General features: G+C 38.9%; 1 protein-coding gene across 1 annotated transcript; it reads right to left on the reverse strand.

Annotated features, from left to right (window-relative positions):
- Positions 1 to 1,266: 1,266 nt before the first annotated feature.
- On the reverse strand, positions 1,267 to 20,846 carry SLC30A8 (solute carrier family 30 member 8). The gene is made up of 8 exons (XM_026046307.1): positions 20,767 to 20,846; positions 13,289 to 13,512; positions 9,883 to 10,029; positions 5,596 to 5,749; positions 5,205 to 5,394; positions 4,700 to 4,805; positions 2,392 to 2,526; positions 1,267 to 1,412 (listed from the first exon to the last, which is right to left on the reverse strand). The coding sequence occupies exons 1-8, from the start codon at positions 20,844 to 20,846 to the stop codon at positions 1,267 to 1,269; spliced, it is 1,182 nt and encodes a 393-aa protein (XP_025902092.1).
- Positions 20,847 to 21,371: the final 525 nt, after the last annotated feature.

The following is a 21,371-nucleotide window of genomic DNA, read 5'->3' on the forward strand; positions in this document are numbered from 1 at the left end:
ATCTAGTTCTGCATGGAAGGTCAAGCTGCCCAATTATGGCCAAGGGCAGAATTGGAGTTGTTTTATGGAGAAGCACTTGAGTATGCACTTTCAAAATAGATCTCATATTTTTGCTAAAGGGTGAGACTTTAATACAGTAGGTCAGAAAAAATAGAGGTGCTGCAGCATGTCCTCACTCTCTGTTTCTCTGGTTTAATGCCCAAATATGTAGAAGATGAAGATTTTAAAAATCCTGTTGTCAGAAAATCTGAGAAATTGCTGTCCCAAGTAGAGTCATGCCCCAACTCTTCTCTGCTAATGGYTGGATGATATATTAAAAGGCTTTTTGTTTATTTGATATAACATCACGGGTGCAGCATTACTGGCAAACACTCCACAGGCCACACAATGAAGGGCATTAGATTAGATGTTCTTGATGGCCCCTAGTCATTCCCTGTCCTAGTCATTCTTTCTTTTTTCAGAACAACCTAATCCTTTTCTTTGTCATGACCCAGTGGTACCTGGTGACAAGGATTTCCAAAAGCCCATTAAAAATGTCCCATCACAATGTGTCTTAAACCCAGGCAAAATGAGTTATGGGTTTTCTTAGTGGTGGAGAATACTCCCCATGTCTAGTAGAAAATAGTTTGGTTGAGGGCCAGCTGAAAAATAAAGAGGACTCTCTGAGGAATAAGACATGTAGGTGCATATCTGAAACTTCCCTTAATATAGAAGAAGAATAATATTGTCCAGAAGGCAGGGAGAGTGCATGTCAATATTTCTTTCTTTCACAGACCTCTTCTTATTGCCTTCATCTCTCCTGTCAGCTTATTTTTTCTCCTTTATCCTGAGTAATSTAGTTGAGTTCTGCTAATAAATACCAAACTTGCATTTCATCCCCTCATGTTGTAGTAATTAGGCCGCTGGTAATTTGAAGGTTGATTTTTTTTTTTTTTCCTATTACCTGTAATTACAGACAGGCACACTTTAGTGCGTTAGYTGCTTTAGTGCCAGTTTGCCATAGCTAGTTAAGAAGAGTTTAGATGTCTTCTCTAGCAACTGAAGGCAACCTTTGATAGAGAGCTCATGTTCTTGATGGATGGACTTATTTGTTTTCCTGTGGTAAATGGTACCAACAAAAAAAGGTGCACAGACACCTGTCAGTGGCAGGGCTTTTTAGTTCAGTTAATGACTCTTCTTGTTAATCAATTACATACAACTAGTACATATAGACTCCATTGACCTGAAAGAGGGAGAATCAATATTTTACATAGCATAATGCTTCCTTTAATCCCTGGGCTCTTGACAGAAGACACAGYCTAGTGTCTGATCCTCTCCTGATTCAATCTGAATGGTGATGGAGTAGAAGCTGTAGTGCTCAAGCAGGGCCTGGGTGATATCTTTCAAAATCTTCTCTCTATCTGCTTCATCCGCTATAGAGAGCAAGAAAATAATCAAGTTACTTAACACGTAAGACTTCAAAGAAAGGTAACATTATTGAGAGAATTCTTTTGTAAACAATCTCTCAACTTCTAAGCAGGAGTTTGTTTGGAGAAGTATTCCATTCAAATGTGTCAAGAGTATTCAATTTTGGCAAGAGTTGAGATAAACTTAATCAACAAAGAAATTCAATTCATCAGAAAATATTTTCTGKAGAAAAGCAGAAATACTTACCAAAGATTACTTCATGTAGTTTGGGAGTAATGACAGAACCAAGTGATTTGGGTGACCAGTAGACCAGCTCCATTTGGGAAGCTGGAATTACATGAAGGTCTTTGCCCGTGAACCCCTTCTTGGCCAAACACAAGTAGCATTTTTTTTTCTCACATAAATGACAACATATATGAGTTTTATAAAGTAAATAGATAAAMAAGAAAATTGTTTTAAGAATCATTTGTTAACAGGGACAAGGATGAAATTTAAAAATAGATATTTTTAAGATGCATAGGTCCCCTGAATTTTTTTTGTGTTTCAAACTACGTTGTAAAGATTGTTTTATGGCTGGCAAGGCATAAGGAACATATTCTTGACATGTCAATTGTTATTATAATGATCAGTAGTTTTCACAATTGATAAATCCACTCCAAAATCAATTTGATATTTTTTTGTGTGAGAAAAATACAGTTTGAATCCAATTCTATTAAAAAAAAAATCTCTGCAGTTTATCTCCTTGTTCCACAGCCTCTGCAGTATCTGAGTTATATAACAGGTCCCTGTCATCCTGGCAAGATTCCTGGGAGGATGATCTAAAAGATCTAAAAGCCTTTTTTTTCCATTATTATTTTTCAAACAAATAATGACATTTGCTTTAACAAGCAACAAATATGCAGTCAGTTGTATCTCAGTCAGAGAGACTGACCTTTACCAGGCATCAACTGAATACCTACTCCTTTCTTACGGAAATTTACTGACCTGCAACAACATGAGCAGATAGAATAGTTTCAGTCATTGTCAGAGACCAAAGGTGAAGGTTGTGCATAGACTTCACTTTCTCCACTGCTAAAATTCTTGCTTTAACTGAATCATAAGTAAGTCCTTTTGTTATTCCTTAATAGAAGATTTTGGAAAAAAAAAACATATTTTGAGAAAATAAGAATTATGATCATTGGAAGAAAAGCATCATTAACCTTTATTCAGTTGGATGTACTCATTTCTTATTAAAATATTCTACACTATGGACAACAGTTTTACTTCAGAATTCACTGTGAAATTTAATTCTATCCCTGGTTTTACAGTGGTTCATGGAAGAATGATATTGAAGTATGCTTTATTATATATTCTGAAGGTCTAGCTTACATAAGGAACTAAATTATTTAGCCAGGTCATTTTGTAGGTTTGCATCAACATCTTTTATGAGTGCAGATGCTATGACATCACTTGAGCACCTCTGAGGGTCTCTGCCTTCACTGCATGCACTACATGTCAGAGAAACATCTGGTTAAAAGAGAAGGAAAGGCAAAAAATAGAAGATTAAAATGATCAGACCCAGAAATCTTAGAGTTGAGATTAGATCACAGATTTGTTTAATTATCAAATCAGTGATTGTTTTCCTAGGTGAGCCTTCTTATAAAAGATCATGAGGGTGGTGATAACCTCCACTCAGAGTGAGAATATTTGTCATAGGATTAGTTGCAATGTAAAATTGAGAGTTGAACCTAGATCCAAATTTCACCAAGGAATTTAACTATGAATCTTCCCTAGAATCAGAACCTGGGAGTTCAGAAGCAGATCTCCACATCCACTTAAACAACTGTGCCCGTCCTGTTTCACTTGCCTCAGTTAACCAGAAAATATTTTAATGTCACCAGTTCGATGAGCTCAATATTGATTAATTGGCCATTCATACAATAGCTATTTATTTGAACTATTTAGGTTAATGATCTTAGTATTGTATGCTCTGCCCTATCAATTTATTGCAAGAATGATATGCACATGATCTTTGGAGAAAACTCTGGACAGCTGGTGCCAGTATGACACAGTCAGTCACAGACACAGATTCTTGCACCACTCCAATAACCACCTTCTCTTTAGAAAAGTAGGGGCAGAAATATGCCTTGTAGGAGATAGGAGCTTCAGACACCTCCTCAAAAAGATAGCATAAAGGGGCTTGTGGCAGAGGGGAGCAGCTTTACCAATTTTTGATTGTGATTGCTAGTTAGAGAAACGGGGAATCATTGTTCCAGGAAGAAGATCCGTATGTCTCAGGGATGGGCAGGATTTCCTGATAGTTTGGTCTTTTGAATAACCAAGAGACTCTCTAATTTTTCAGAAGTAAAGATACAGGCAATTGATGCATTCTAGCTACWTGTGTATTTTTTTACACAATTTCATTTCTATCTTACAATAAGTGAAAACAAATTAGTTGTAGGAAGAGCTTTATTGTAAAACGATATTGGAAATTTTCTCCACTGGAAGACAAATATGTGCAAAGTAAAAGAGAGAGGTTGCATGCAGACAGTCATGCTGGATAACTCATACTGACTCAAAACCCACATCATTACAGATACTTTTTCCTTTAAGGCCTATGTCTTCATAGCTGGAACAAAAGTTGCTTTGTTCTATCCAGCCTAAGAAAAGCAAAAACATGCATCTATAACTGCTCAAATCATTCAGCCTTGCAAATCAGATATTCAAGCCCATGGCTGACAGTATTAATATTGCTAAAGCTGGACATACTTACTGCCTTAATGCTTAATGTGCTTAGAATTGCCTAATAGTAATCAATACCTGATTGTGGCTGCTTGCTTTTCTGGACTAGTGTAACTAAAAGTCTTTTACTTGACTCTTGCACTCAGCCTATTTCACAGATACAGCTCAAATCATAATCTCTTTTTCTTTTCTTTGATCCTTTTTGCCAATTTTACATGGGTAAATGAATTGTGCAATGAACAAAGCAAGTTGACATCTTCTGTGCCAAAGGGGTGATAAGAAACAGCGTAATGCATATGACAAACAAAAGCAACTTGGCTTTAGGCATACATTGGGGATTTATAGCAAAACATCAACACACAGATTTTATAAAAATTGGAATATGTGTATAAGGCTTTCAGCAAAATGATAGAAAATGTTTTGTATGAACGGAATTATGAGAGTATTAGAAACCGGTAAAGCAGTGGGCAATCATGCTTTTGTTGGTGAAAGTGTTATGGGGAACCCTGAGACAGAAAGAGAAAGATCAAGAACAAAATATAATTACATTGATTCTGGAATTGGATCCTACCTTCCATTAACACAATCAAAATATCCCTTAAAATGGTGATGGTGGATGCCAAAACAAAGATGGAAAACACAAATGTGCAGATTGGATCAGCTATTTTGTATTCTGGCTAAAAAATATGAATACATCATTTAGTTAATTTCATTAATGTTGGTTACTGTTATTTATAATTAGTTAATCTAAAAGAAAAATATATTTAATGAATCTAGTAAAGAATCAACTATGACCTTCTCTGCAGTTAGGGAAACTTAGCGTAAAGATTGAAGACACTTTGGATGAAGGAGAGAGACACAGAAGTATCTTACTTGTAATTTAAACACTAAGAAGCAAGTATTAAAATCTCAACAGTCATTTAAATTCCCAGGAATGAGCACAATTGTCTTTGACTAAATTACAATGTATATCATTAAGACAGAAAAAATATTTACATAGTATCTTGTGACACAATGCTATGAAAATAACTGTTATCCTTAATTGCAAGGAAGGCAAGTGAACTAATAAAACTAACCTTAAAGAAGATGATAAGTGCACTAATTAGCACACTAATACTCTGGAATAGGTCTCCAACAGCATGCACAAAGGCTGCCCTCAAGCTGGTGTTACGCAGAGCTGGCTTTTCTGGAGGAGCTGCACTATGAACATTGACTGCTGCCCCATCATAGTGGCCATGTCCAGTCTGGTGCAGAATAAGACTTAGACTGCAAAAGAGATAATACAAATGTCAGGTTTTGTATTTGGTATTGTATTACCAAAAGCAGTGGTGTCACACACATCGTCATCGTGCTCACTTCTGAATGCAGAATAATAAAGAGGACATTTACATTAGGTAAAAATGTAGACTGACTCAACAGAGAATTCCTGGGTGTTTCTGGGTTTTGAATATAAATAAAGCAACTTACAAGATGTTGGCCAGCACGGCACAAGCAGAGGTAATGAGCATTACTGTAGTATCAATGCCATAATCCGGGTGTAGCAGCCTCATGCTGGCCAAGTATGTCAACACACCAGTCACCATCCAAATGATTATCATGGACATCAAAGCTCCCAGAATTTCTAGGGATCAGAAAAATCTCATTTTAAAAGGAGTCATATTAGAAATGTAAGTAACTTTAAGAGTTTGATGCAAATGTTCCTAGGCTTATGACTTTTGTTAGACCAGAAAAATTATTCTTGCGTGCTGGCAGCCTTGATGTCAGAAAGAATTTATCGAACTCTTTAAGATCAGAGATAAATCCAGTGGCTGCATGTTTTAGGGTAATCCTGTTTTACCTGCTCCTGCTCTTGTCCCCTTTACAGTTTTGAGCTTCTAGAGCATTTGGAGAAAAAGTAGAGGTGAAAAGATGATTTGAGGAGTTTTGGAAGGAGCAAAAGGAGCAGGAATGGGAAGGAGAAAACTGGAGAAAGTAAGGATGCAAGAGCATTTTCTTTGCATCTTATACAATTGTTCTGCCTRTGTGAGGTGAAGAACCCTAGGAACTTGCTCTTCCCATGGCGAAATTATCTATGTCACATGGAGAAGGATTGGAGGGAAAGAGAGATACTGCTCACTCAGATACGCTGGAAGACGCAATCCCTCTCCATAAACTTCCTTATTTCTGCATATCTCTCTTTATTTCACACTTCAGAAAGTCCCTGACAACCTCTGATAAGGCCCTGCCAGCAAAACCTCTCCCTCCCTCCTTTCTCCTGGGACTCATTCCACCAATGCAACAAAATCTTTTTTTTTTTTTTTTCTTTTTTTTTTTTTTTTTTTTTTTTTTTTTTCCACTGGGACTGTTAAATGAAAGGAAGGTGATTTTTTTTTTTTGTCCCTGGGGCAACAAAATTCAATTTCTTCTCTATTGGCTCTGAGTTGGGCTCAAATAAAGCCATTGTTCTCCAGGCCACCTTTTATTGCACTGCCACAGGTGAGATCTGGGAATGTTCATGTGAGGTTACAGCATGTTTTTAATAATATGTATGACTAGTAATTGCTATGTGACTTGAATGGATAAATGYGGCACTTTATGAGCACAACTGAGGAAATATAAATGAAAATGAAAGTTCACAGTAGAGTAAAAGACAGTAGGTAGCTGGGAGGATGAAAGCACTTATACAAATATCCACTGTCAATTCATGATAGCAGCTGAAACTCAGATTATTATTTTGAATATATTTTTGTGAGAGTCATATATTTTGCAGACATCCAGACCCCTGATGTTTATAAAAATAAATGATTTATCTATAATTGATAAAGTAATGGGTTGAACAGAACTTCACTGACAGGAGAATCAAGTATTGTTTAAAAATAAATAAAGAGAAGCTAATATAAAGCATATCTAGTACTTATACCTTCTGTAGGTTATAGAATGGAAACCTGCAATCTMTGCCCACAAAAGGTGTTGGAAGATGTGCTATTATTGGCAGCAAAAGAAACAACAGCTTTTGTGAATCTGTGTATGTGTGCACTTGCATATCACATATGACTTAGAGGTCATCTTTTATTCACCAAAGTGCAAAAACAGATTTTTCATCATAAGATCTTAGCAAAGCTTTTTTGAGACTGGCAGACCAATTCAATAGTAATAAATGCTGTACTTAAGATGTTCAGTTATTTTGTTTGTTAGTTTTGTTTGTTTTCAGAAATACCACCTCTAATAGAGCACAACATGCTCTATTAATCAGATTACTAGGAGAACTTCTGATCATAATAAAGATAAAAAAAACAAAGTTGAAGAGAACTGGAAGTAGGTCTGACTCGTGCTATCATTATGCTTCAACACTACGCTTATAAATATGTTGCTGAAAGTAGCTACAAAACCAAAGGTTGGKTTGAATTACTGTCTTGATTCCACAGTCTGCTTTTTAAGTTCTGACTAGAAACACGGGAGACATTCAGACAACTCCAGCTAAACCTGAGCCSCATCATGCCAAATCTTTGCATGACAAACACAAGGAGAGCAGGGAAAAAGTGTCTTTTGTTGTCACAGAGGGCTGTAGATGCAAGATTTGATAGTCAACACACAGTGATTCTGCCACCCATCTGACTGCTCTCATCTACTGTCTTAGGACATTCACCTGCATTTAAAACCAGAGATATAACTGGAAAAATAAACAAGGAACAGGATAAATATCATAGAAATAAGTTAAATAGTCACTGACAATTAATTTTTGATGCACTGCTGTCTTTGCCAGCAGGATAAAGAGATGATAAATAATGTGTTTTAAAGTTCTACATTTCAGTGACAAAAAATAGAGAAAAACAGTTGAGAGTCTGGGGGGCAAATGAGGTGCCACAAGATGGCTGGATCAGACTGACATCTCATCACCAAAAGACAGGTTTCTTTTTTTCTTCCAGGCTATAAGTGCACAAGCACAAAGAATTACTACAGATCAACTGATTGTAAGTAATTTGCTAGGTCTGCGTTATTCAGTCATGTGTTGAAACATAATACCAGTTATGCTTCATCCACACTAGACACCAACCTTATCCAGGAGTCTGTTTCCAGCAGAACCAAAAGAATTTACTCTAGGAAATAGTCTAAAGACAGTCCTCTTCCCTGGTACATCCTGCAGCTGCTAGAAATGTTTGTTTGCAGATGTCCTGAGCCAGAATCTGCTTTTGAACTGTAATATTTAATAGCCTGGAAGCATTCTTAATCTCTAAGTCCTCAGTTCATAATACCCATAATACCCAAAATACCCATAATACCCTTAAATACCCACATAGGTATTTAAAGACATTTGAGAATCCTGTGTGGCTCAATTCAATACCTATAGATGTCCTATTGCATTCTGTAATGGGACCTGGAAACAWTGTGGAGTGTATTAGGACTTTAAATAATGCTAATCATTTATGTGTGGGTAACTAGACTGAGCTCTCAGATATCCTCCATGGGATTCATTTCAAGACTGAGACACCAAAATTAAAATGTAGATGTAAGCTAAGTATCTAAGCTCCAGTTGTGAGCAATGGAGTTTTACTCAATAGGTGCTTAGAAAATGATCCAGCTGACTGGCTGCTTGGAACATGATTCAGTGAAGGGAAGTGCCTAGTGCATTTGAGACAATCAGCATTCAAGACATCCACACTGCACTGTCAGGCATGAGAACAGACCTTTAGAGATCCCTATCCTTTTGGAAAAGTAGTTCAAGAACAGAATGACTTCTTAATTGATACCAGATGGCTATATTTACATAACTGTATTGAGCTCCRAGTATCTAACTTATATAAGCTGAATCATCCTTCACACTTCATTGGCAAGGAGCACATGCCAGTCTCCTAAACATGAGTGCCTGGTGCCACTTGAGACACCCTTGTATTGTGCTTGGCATCCTGCTACAATCTTTTATAGAACAAGTGCCACAGTTTTTGTTCCCATGCAGAAGTCTCAAATACCCTAGAGATATCCAAGTAACACCAGAACTCCAGGCTTAGCTAATTGAATTGAGCTAGTTCTCTGCAGAATGTGTCAGAAACTCAAACACTTAGTTTACATGTAAACACCGACATGTAGACATCTACATTTAGGTGTCTACATCTCAAACAGATTCATATCCACAGCAAATTTTTCTTCRTGTTAATATTTTGCTGGTGCTTTGAATTATGTAAAAAGACACTTCTATTAGATTTTCAGGCTCATGGTATTAAAGAATCATCTGTAAATGCAGTGATATTTTAGTTGAGGAGAATGTTCAAAATCAGCCAACCATGCAATGATTAAAAGCAATAATGCTAAAGGAGAGGATTTAGAAAATGGCAAATGTTAAAGGATCTTCTCACTGTTCAAGGAATCTAGCATGGCTGACTTGTCTTTGCTTTATCRTTCAATAAAATAGGACCTCATTTTTATAAGTATTATACTTTTTATAGAAGTTTTTGTTTCACAGTAGATTGAGGACTCAGTCCTGTACATACTTGGGTCACTGAAGAATGAGTCATCATCACTGCCAAAGCTAGTACCAGACCAAAACTCTACTAACTAACAAACTGAAAAACATTTCTGTAAATAAACAAGGCCCGTGCTCTTTYTTTCTCTGAATCTCACAGGCTTACTATGTCCGTAATGTGACCTGGGAGCTTTGAGAACCTCAGTCAACCCTCCTTTTCTGAAAACCAGTGTTGAACATGACYATATTTTCTAGTGCCTGGCTGTGATTAATTGCCTTTCCCATTTCACATGTCCATACTATAGTATGTTTACTACCTGCTCTGTGCCATCCAAAAGTTAACTGCTTTGTAGGAGGTTTAGATGCTATCCAGAGAGAGAAGAGGCTGATCAGGAAGCTTGTCAAGTCAACCAGGATGTGTGCCGCATCAGTGATCACAGCCAGACTTCCAGCAATCTGGCCCCCTGTGTAAAACAAATGTGCTTATAACGACTCCTTACAGCAGTTTGACTTGACTAGACCAAACTCAAAACTTGATTTGCTGTGAATCAAAGTGAACATTTAATTTTTAGTGATCATTTACATGAATCTTAGCRTGACTTTAAGAAAATCTTTCATTTTGCACTTTATTTATGTAATAAAATGCATGAATTAATAAAAAGAAATGTGATACAAATCTTTATCTGAGATACATACCTGGGAGAATATCCTAAGGATGATAAGAGTTGTGACTCTTTAGTCTTGTTGTTACATTACTATTGGAGTAGGAAAGTTTTAGTATCAGATTTCCTGATGAAAACCAGTGTTAGAGAACACACTTCCAGTATCTTCCCACTATCCCTTCACGGATTGCTGATATTAGTATATATACATGAAAACTCAGAGCCTTAGCTTATGGAGTTCACTATTCATGACATGAAACTATGCTAGTTTTTCTTGATTTTTGGGTGGCTGGATGCCACACTTTATTTGGCACAGACAACATTAAAATAGGACTGAGGGAAAGCTTCCAAGAGAACAGCTCTGATCTACCAACAGCCATTTTGGTGAGGGAGCATAGAAAAAWWTTTTTTTTTTTTTTTTTTTTTKCAGGACTACATCTATCATTTTGCATCTGTAATATATGATTTAATTTCGCTCTTAGAACTGGAAAAATTGCTGCTGAATGTCATTTAACTTCTGCGGTATTTGATTTCATGAGAATTCTGAAAGGGAAAAAAGAAGGCTATCTGATATGACTTTTCTTTTAACCGGTAATCCAAATATTATGTATTTGCCAAAATCTTCTAACCAACTCTCAGGCCTCAAGATAAATCCAGAGAAATTAAAGGCTGCTCTAAACTACCGCAGCTGCCACTGGATGCAAGAGGAGAGATGGCTCATAGGCAGGAAGCTATCCTGCCAATTTGTTATAGCAGGGGAAACACAATGTAAAGCACTAGATTGCATGAAATGGTAGAGCTAAAATATTCACTTTCTACATTCCTCAATATATTTCAATATATTTCTTTCCTTCTTCAATCATCTGATCAATTTCTGCTCAACTTTTTCTCTTGATCACAATCCATGGGAGGATCAATGAGTCATAAAAAACATCGTAAAAAACAAAATGTATCATACGAATATTCTGTCAAGATAGTACTGCCAAGAGTACATAAAGATACATCTTTTCTTTCTTATAAATGGAAAATCTTTATGCCAGCAGGATGAAATTTCTTAGTTTATTTCCTCCCATATGAAGATTTTAGATTAGAATTCCTAATATTGCATGATTTGTGACCACAGTGCAAGGTATATTGCACTGCAGGTTTTTTTGTATTATATCCCTATTCTTTCCATTTTCTACTGCTTGAAAGGAAGCAGTCAGGGCTTCAGAATTCTGTGGCATCTCATTCCTTGTGATAAAATGAAAAATGAACAGAATGGGGATTCTGAAACAGGAGCAGGACCCACAGCATTTGCAGAAAGGTCCTCTATAGGTCCTAGACTTTCACTGTTTGCAGTGTTTCCCAAGTAAGAACCTATTTTACGTGGAAGAGGGTTTGTATGACATTGCATGGATGCTAACCAAGGCACTGGCTATGTTTCAGAAAACAAATATGTAGAATACAAATTATCTGCAAAACTCTATTGCATTTTGCAAAGCCCCATTGCATTTTAGATATTATATTTCCATGTATTTGGAGATGTTACAAAAACTTGCTTCTAGCCTGTTGTCTTTGAAAGATGTTAGCAAGTGATTATGTCATGTATTGCTGGCATTACTGATGCCTCGGGTGAGTATCTGATATCTCAATGTGCTTATGCTAGTAGCCTGGTCAGGACTTTGCATTCCTTTTTGGCATAATGATGCATGTTGGATGTGCCTCTTATTCTAATGCTTTTATATCTGAGATGTATATGTGGTGTCAAAAGTTTGACAGATGTCTCCAAATTTATGGAGTTTGTTATGGATCTGTATTAGAAGACCATAAATATCCTTCAAGAGACAGTGGTGTATCAGACTCAGCCAACAGCATCCCTATTGGGATAGCAATGAGGACCAACACAGATGGCGTGAGAAAAATCACATCAAAGACAAGGGAATTCAAAGAATCAAAGCTTCTCTGAGCATCATGCAGCCTTCTTCCTTCTGTTAAGCACAATAACGCCAACCAAACCGCTCTGCCCTTAAGAGCAGGAGCCCTTACGAGCTCTCCTTAATGCCAGGAGAGCACTTTCTTGTGTCATACGTGTTATTGCTTTATACCAGCATTCCCAACAAGTGGCCTTTATGACTTATTATTGCTCACAATGGCTGTTTATAGCTTTGTATTTTGCAAAGCAGTRGAAATTGTCAGTCACTCAGTGGTCAATCATCAAGCACATGCTGTCTAGCCTACTGATTAAAAATATTAAATGCATGGTCCATAATTACAAAAAATCTCCATAGACTGCTGTCTGTAACTGCAGTTAGTAATTGGTTTGTCAAAGTTTAATGGTCTGAAGCAAAATGGTCTTTGAGCCTGTTACTTAGGCTGTCACTGAAAAAAAAAAAAAAAAGTATGATTCATTAGGCAAAATGAAATATTTAGTTAACATATCATCTGTCCTTCAATTATCCTCTACCATTGCTGCATTCACCAAACTTAAGCCTAGTGATTATATGGTTTTGTTAATAATGCATTACTTCTGGCACTGGAAATTACTGCATGGAAATTAGAAGAATGCACCAAGGTGCATGTGATCTGAAAAATGGGCTTTATKCAGATGAAGCATGTGGGAAGGAAGAGTTGAAGAGAGATATTCCTGCTCGCTTGGCAGCCTGAAGGGAAGGTATTAATGCAGGGACTCTGACAGTGCCTGCACTTCTCACCCGTAAGGAAGACAGAGTCTCTCGATTTCATTTTCATGGGCCTCCAGGGGCATGAATACAGGTTTTAGAGCCCTTCCTGGCTGTTTTTGTTACATCTCAGAGGCACATGTGGCAAAATCCCATATGTAATGCAACTCCTTACATTACCTCAGGAGAGGGAAGGGAAAATTAAAGTAGCAAGAGCTATTGGGTGGGTATAAATATCACAGAAGTCAGGCCGAGGTAGAATCAATGGAACAAAACAAAACATAATGTTCTAGTGGAGACTCCCTCAAATACACCAGATATTGTAGGACAGGTGCAGGTGCAAACAGTGGGACCATCACTGTGCTCCAGAACAAAATGAGTCATCCCAATGCGCAGAACACCAGCGCTGCTAGAGCATAAATACTCCCCTGTAATCTCAGCGATCATGAAGAAAATGCAAATTAGTGATGCTGCACAGAGCTTCTGCCTGGCTTGATGCTGCTCCCTTTTCCTGTTCTCTGCAGCCTGAGAGTAGCTGTGACAGTGATATGCTGGATTAGCTTCGGTTCCTTGTGTTTCCCGCTGCTGCCTCTCTTCATTTAAATTCTTATGATGCCAGTTCATTCTATGGGATTGAAAGAAACAGAAAGTTAAAAGAGAAAAAAATACATGGTTATTTGGGTGTCTAACCCTGAAGCCCTTGAAACTACATAATTAATGCTTTCCAGGATAAAAGCAGTACTGGGAGCAGCGGAAGATTTCATTGAAGAGTTTTGCTCACACAGGCAGGACTCTACAGACATAGGCCCCAAGGACTCTGAGTCACTCATGAAATGATCACTCTGGTTTTATTTCCTGGTTCTTTGAGCTGTTCTGCATCCATATCCCAATTTGCAAAACAAGATGGCTTTCTTAGGCTAGTTCATGCACACGATGAAAAATGAGACAGAAAAGAAAAGAATCTGACTGAATAGCATATGATTTTCAGAAAGTCATACTTCAGGCAACTACATACTATATCCAGTGAAGCAAGAAGGCAATTCCATAGGATTTTTTTATTTATTCCCATCAGTTTTGCCAGGAAGACTATTAAAATAAAAAAGAGACACTTTTCCTTCCCACCCACCCACAATTCCCAAACATATTCTCAGATATGATTGACCAAAGGGATTTTCCTCCACTCTAAATGCAAAACTGTTTTATGTCAGATATCCACCTGCATGAAAAAATTATCTGTCTTCCAGCAGAGATATTTTCTATGGAAAATGCTAGCCCAAAATTTTTGAAGAGATCTGATTTATAAAACCCAGGATATCCATTCTCAATGGAATGCTGATCTCTTTGTACCACTGATAAAAAGGACAGACTTCCAGCAGAACTGTGTCTTTGAGCACCCCTCCATCACAAGGTGATTTCACAGACAAACCTGATCTACCACAGAACCTCAGGGCTATCCTTCTCCAAGCTCTTTCATAGTGAATATGGAATGGGGTAAGTGGGCCCCAGTGCTGAGCACACTACATTTTAGCTGCCTGAATAGCTGAATGACCATARCACCTGATGTTCTCCCTGAAGCATCCCAGAAACTCCTCCAATTTTTTTCCAGGAGGCCTCAAGGTAGCTTGGCAAGTAGTAGTGGTCCTTCTTATCGCTGAACAAGTTACTTGCCTCGAAGAACAGAACAAATACCCAGCCCAGGAGACTTGAATGAAACCCATACACTAAGACTTGTGGGAGTGCTCTGGGGTAGCAAAAGTCAAATTCTGCCCAAATGCACATTCATAAAGCTTATATAATCATATGCTCTTTGTGGTCTGTGCTTGCAGCACTATAATGTGCAAAGTCCACCTGGGAATGTAACAAGCATTGCTGCTGTTTCTAAGACTGAATTAGCCTGGAGGCATCATGTGTTATGGCTTTCACTGCACACCATGATTCCAGCTGTTTCCCTAATCCATGTACTGAGGACTTTTCTGTAGGACCAGGAAGAGCCATTTCTGCTGGGCTAGAGAGACCTGTTCTTTGGGGAAATTTTAGTGACTTTCTAAGTCGTTTCTTCACTGCTAATGAAAAGAATTTTGCTGGGAAGAAACTGTGCTGGTGGCTGCCAGTTTGCACCATTTGTGTCAAAACCAAAAGATGCTGGAAGTCACCAGCCTTCCAGCTGCCCTCTCTGAACAGTCTCTGTGAGCACCAGCTGCCCTGTGGGAAGGAAGAAAAGCCTGAGCATTGAGGGTGAGGGAGGAAGAAGATCCCCACTCTGCTTATGGACCAGGTTTTGCTCTGCAGCCCCAGCCCCCCTGATGGACAGGAGCTGAAGGCACCCGAAGCTGTGAATGGTCCATGCTTTTTCTAATCCTTTTTTTCTTCATCAGGACCAAGGAGGCACTGGTGCAAGAAGAGCTGGCCACCTCATTACCAGAATTTTCTCCGTTTCCTTGGCAGCCAAGCCCTTCAACCGTGTATAATCCATGTGGCTTTGGTTTTGTAAATATTTTTGAGATGTTCCAAGGATTCAACATGTTCCCCTGAGTCAACTTGTTTTCCTAGCAACTTAGCATGTCGTCTCTGTTTACTTAACTGAGACAAACTGATTCCCCAAATATGCTTCTGTGGAGCTTATGTGAAAGAGCAACAGGTCAGATTTAATGCTCAGTGTCCGGAGACTTTTTTTTTCCAATGCATTTCTTTATTTTCCCCACAACAACAAATAAATTGGTGCTGAGCTGCCTGGGGAAGGGACTGCCCATCTGGCAGCCCGGTCCCTATTAGCCAGTCCCTCTCCAGGATTCTGGCAGCTAAGCTGTTTTCATATTCATTGGACTTCTCATGTGCATCGTGTCACTTACATACAATATTTTGCTGATGTATTAGACTCAGAAGATACCATAAATTGATTCCTGCCAGATGGCTGAATTAATGTAGTTTCCTCACTGTCGCTTGGAGATCAGGGCATGCACATCTTCTTACTTCTTGTGATCCATCTCTAGAGTTAAGTTCCAGTGCTCTTCTGTACTTTGCACGTAAAATTAATTTCTCTTTAACTCAATTTTCCTTAGCTGGCACTGAATGTTAAAATCATCTTAAAGTCATGAGTTACAATCAGCTCAATAGCCTGTGAGGGCAGGGATACCAAATTTACCCCTGCAGATTTCTGAGCCACCCATATCCTTTTCTGTCTGTTAACAAAATGGGTCACTTTGTGATCCCTCCCTGCCTTTTTTTAATCTACAAGGCTTGTGCCAGCTAACAAAACCTCTGAATATCACTGCAGGGGAGGAAAGCACGTTTCCACAGATCTCATTGAACAGATGCAGATGAGAACACAGACATCACAAGACCTCAAATGACACATTTTTCTATCTAACAGGAGCTTCAGTAGAAGTACCCTGGTCATCAGAGGTGGCGAGCATTGGCTGCTGTCTTTGAACTCGACAGGGTAAGAAAGAGAAGCATTTGGTTTGTTGAGTTACGAAGGCTCCTGCTAGCTCCTGTGTGCAAACACGTTTTTTCTTGCAAGAGCAGCCTGTCACTAATTAAAAGAATCTGAGAGACAGTTATATAAATGTGTGGAATCAAAAGCTTAAGGTACAGAGGTCGGCGCTGTCAAACCATAAACCCCTCCTGTGTGCGTCAGAGCAAGACGTAGCCTTTGAGCCTCAGATCTCTACACCAGCATGCTGCAAACAGAGCAGCAGATTAAAAAATAATCTTTCCTACATTTCAGATTCTCTTTCCTTTGCAAAAAAGATAGGCAGGTAGAATGTTATAGGAAGGCACCTACTAAGTTGTACCTGGAAGGGGGAAAGAGAAAATGTGAATACATATTACAGATTYCACACAAATCATTAATGGGAGCTTTTGATTACAACTTCCTTTTGTTTGCTTTCCCTTGATCTGTGGAGTGTCTTGATCTGCAAGCTGATGGGAATAACCACCTTCCTCCTAGACCATTATAAAAATCCTGGTAAAAGAGAGCAAAATGTAGAATCACTCCACTCTCTGCAGGAGAGCACCTCCTTCACAAAGGATAACAGTAATGTTTTGGTTCCTGGTAGGACAATGAAAATCCCTTCAGAGAAAATCTATCACAGTCATAGTCACCTCTCTTACGTTAATTCCACTCAGATTTCAGCCATGACTGCTCTAATCTTAAATATATACTATATATATATGATATATATATATAAAATACATATTTATATGTCAGAATTTGTAAATTCCACAGTTTAAATGTGTTTTATGTAAAAATAATGTATCTTTTGCATTATGCAATTATGCAAAAAAAGCATCATAAGCTGACTGATGTTTTAATTATTTTTTGTACTAATCTTGTATTAATTGAAGAAATCATGATCAACCATTTCCTGTTTACCTTCCCGATATCATCCATGGTTTCATATATTACTGCTATATCCCCTCAACCATCACTTTCCTGATGTAAACACCTACTTCTTTACTTTCCCTTCATAAAACATCTGCTTCTTTCTAATTGTTTTAGTTTTCTTTCTGAGATGAGGTGGGCATAACGATACTTTGCAGGTGGCGTATGGCAGTACTGGGCAAAATCCTTGGTCAGTACTGGGCAAAGTCCTTTCAACAGGGTATTAATGTCACCTAACACAAAGGCAAAAGTAATGTCAACATGGTGAACTTAGGTGGTGATGGATGTGATGTGCTAAGTGTTGGAGTCTCTGAAGGTATGGCACACTCCTGAAGGTGCATGAAGGAGACATAACCAGAGAGCCCATAACTAAATGATTCAGTGGTCACCTGGAGTTTTCATCACCTAAAGAACCATCTAAAGTTTTCCTGAGCTATAAGAGTTTTCATATCTGCAGCAGAATCTGCAGAAATTCATATCTGCCCCTCTACTCAGTTCTGGGAAGACCTCACCTGGAATACTGTGTGCAGTTATGGGCTCCCCAGTATAAGAGGGACGTGGAGCTTCTCGAGAGGGTCCAGAGAAGAGCAACTAAATTGATTAAGGGAATGGAACATCTCTCGTATGAGGAGAGACTGAGTGAGCTGGGCCTGTTTAGCCTGGGGAAGAGAAGGCTGAGAGGGGATATGATGAGCATGTATAAGTTCAGGAAGGGAGAATGCAGGGAAGAAGGGGACAAGCTATTTTAATTGGTGGCCAGTGACAGGACAAGGGGTAATGGGCATAAGCTGAAACAGAGGAAGTTCCATCTCCAGGTGAGGAGGAACTTCTTTCCTGTTAGGGTGACAGAGCAGTGGAACAGGCTGCCCAGGGAGGTTGTGGACTCTCCTTCTCTGGAGGTCTTCAAAACCTGCCTGGATGCCGCCCTGTGCCACATGCTCTAGGTGTGCCTGCTTGAGTGGGAAGGTTGGACTAGATGACCTCTGAGGTCCCTTCCAACCTTGAATATTCTATGATTCTGTGAAAAGACCAACAAAATGGAGTTGGAGTGTTTGCCATGAGGGGACAGAACTTTTTCAGCCTAGAGAAGCAGTAGTTTCACAGGGGGCTAATAACAACCTACCAGTACCTATGGGGAGGTTATTCAGAAGATGGATCTGTGTTGATGCACACAGAGAGAGGATAAGGACAGTGGTCAAGAATTGAATCAAGTAAGGTTCAGGCTGAAAATAGAGAGGAAAATAAGTGAACATTGGAACAGACTGGCTGTCAGGCTCCATTCTTGGAGGTTTTCAAGATCTGTCTGAGCAAAACCGTGAATGACCTTGACCAGTTTCACAGCTGCAGAGACCTCCTGAGGTTCCTTCCAACCTGAATTATCCTATAAGCCTATGATTTTCAGAGAGCTCAGTTAAAGCCAGGCCTCCTTTTCAAGCATTTCAAGTTTGGTATGGGAAACTTCAGTGCTTCCAAACCCACTAGCGGCTACAGACAGTTTTGGCTTGTAAGTAACATTCTCCCTGTATTCAGATTTCCTACTTACATGATTAAGATGTATCATAAGAATGGAATTTACTAAAAAGAAAGAGGTTGGGGGATAGCAGGGAAATAGGCAATCTGTATTAAAAATAAATTCTGTTGAATGTATTAGAGCTATTCATTAAGAAAATAGACAAAGAATGGGAAAAACTGTGGTAATTTATACCAAAGGCTTAGCTTAGTGTGATGAATTGGCTTATGGCACCTGAAATGACACCTGAAGTTGTCTACAGACAGTTGGTCTATGTAAGTCAGTGTCCATAACATTGTGTCTTGTGCTTGCTCCCTAGTCCTCCAGGCTAGCTGTTACCCAAGATTTTTGCTGAGATAGAGTAATTAGATGTTGTACTTGATGAAACCTCACTTGGTAAAAGTGTAAGAAGAGGAGCAGCACAAATGCCATATGCCTGAAGGAAGAGTCCTCCTTCTCATTCTGGAGCTCTGTTACCACAGGCATAATTCAGCTATCTCAAGGACATCTGTTATGGATCCCTCTTGGTACTGGCCTTCAAGCTGTGGGGCTGTTACAAATATTTGCRACAACAGAGCTGTATGTACCCAGCCTAACTAACTTTAATCCCCTGCTAGAAAATAGACTCCTCGAGAAGGCGATTCAGATATCATATGGGGAAATCAGCTACCTATGGGAAGGGGTTACACTCCTACCCCTGCAGGTGCATCTGACCTGTATTACCACTGTGGATATTTCCTCTTCCCAAAGATCCTGGGAAACAGATAGGTTCCTTGTGAGGCAGTCTAGTCCTGGGTAGTTTCTGTCTCAGGGCACCCTGTCCCACACTGTTCAAAGGATTTGTCTGGAGATGTCCTTGAGACCAAAAGTGGCAAATGGGTAAAGGATCTTGCTTGCTGAAGCATGCCAAAAAATTCTGAGATTCTGAAGCAATAAAAAATGAATTGCAGAATCATATGTATCTTCTTAAAATAAAAATATTGCCATGAAAGCCATTTTAGACAGTGCCACGTATATTTATGGAGCCATGAAATAATATTAAAATAATAACCCAGACACTCAAATGACTAAAATACGATGGCAGTGACCCTAGTTTAAGAATATGGAGAGACGGATTTCCATTAGAACTGACAGTGTTTATGCCAAGTTTCTGTCCTACGCATTTCAAGAGAGCCAAGTAATAAATAACCTGAAAACCAATGAGATAATGGAAGTGTCAAAGGGTGCTAAGCTATATTTGAACAGCTATTTTCTTTAAAAAATATTTGCTGGCCTGAGACAAGAGGAAGAATGGAAAAAAAAGTCCATCTGTAAAACTGATTCCTGATAGAAAATTATGCTTTTTAAACTCAAAATACAATATATTACCATTTAATTGACCTCGTTAATAGCACTAAGAATATCTCCCTGCAAGTTGTTAGTCCACTGTGGCCTGAGGGGGTCCTTCCTTGATCAGGGAAATCCTTCCTCCTGGGACCAAATACATCCATCTCTGGTTGGAGTGACTATTCACAYGAATAAAGTTTTGAAGGATCAAGTCCTTAACATCACCACATTTCTTTCACACCAAATAGATTATTTAGACATTCAGGTATGAAAGAGCCTTGAATCAAACATGGTGTCAATAGTACTATTATAATTCAGGCTAAAATCGCAGCATAATCCATGAGGTTTTGCATCTTACAATAAATCTACTACACTTATAAAATACATAGAAGAAGACACTTGCTTCAGCGATAGATTGGTTCAATCCATCACCGATGTGCATACATCAGGTTACTGTCTAGTAAATGCATCAAATGTTTTATAAGAAAGTTTGGAAAGGGAGAAATCAAACAAAACATTTTAAAAGTAGTGAGAGATGCTCCGCATACACACAGAGACTCCAAGTACTTTTAATTCCGATACCCACCTGCAGACCGGGGGTCTCATAGGACTCTGAAAGGCAAAGCAAAGGAAGCAACATAAACACAGATCTGTGTTACCTGTCTAAGGCCAAGGAGTACTTCTTGGTGTCTCTCTCASTCACAAGGCAAGCTCTTTCAAGACCCTTTTTGGCAGCCATGAGGAAAGTCCCTGGGATTTTGCGTGTTTTRGGGTTTTTGCCCCTTTAATGCTCCTTCCTCCTGTGGAAATGGATGTGGGCAAAAAAAGTCCTCACGGCTTATGGAGAAATCTCTGTCAAAGGTTTCTAAAGGAAAAGGTTTCAATAATCCGCTCAGTAAACCCGCTCCAAGAGAAAGCCGCTTTCCTATTGCTATTGGAATCACTGACTTGCCAAGCAGCGACTTGCTGAGTGTGCGAGACTGGGGACTCGGGGGCTTGGGGCCTCTCTCTCTTTTTTTTTTTCCTTGTTTTCTCCATTTCTGATGCTCTGATATGACCTTTCCTCACATGATGAGTGAGTGCTCTCACACTTGCTGACTCAGAGTCGAGCACAGCTGTGCACACACAGGCTGACACACACATGTGGACAAACAAAAAAGGAGAAGGAAGGTGATAAAAACTGCTCATTATTGCCATTTGCAGAACAGGTTGTTAAAATGTTCATTTCACCAGGAAAGACTGTGGGCTGTTATTTCTGCTTTAT

This window comes from Nothoprocta perdicaria, unplaced genomic scaffold (genome assembly GCF_003342845.1).
Source record: "Nothoprocta perdicaria isolate Ctin4 unplaced genomic scaffold, notPer1 scaffold_430, whole genome shotgun sequence".
Classification (NCBI taxonomy): domain Eukaryota; kingdom Metazoa; phylum Chordata; class Aves; order Tinamiformes; family Tinamidae; genus Nothoprocta; species Nothoprocta perdicaria.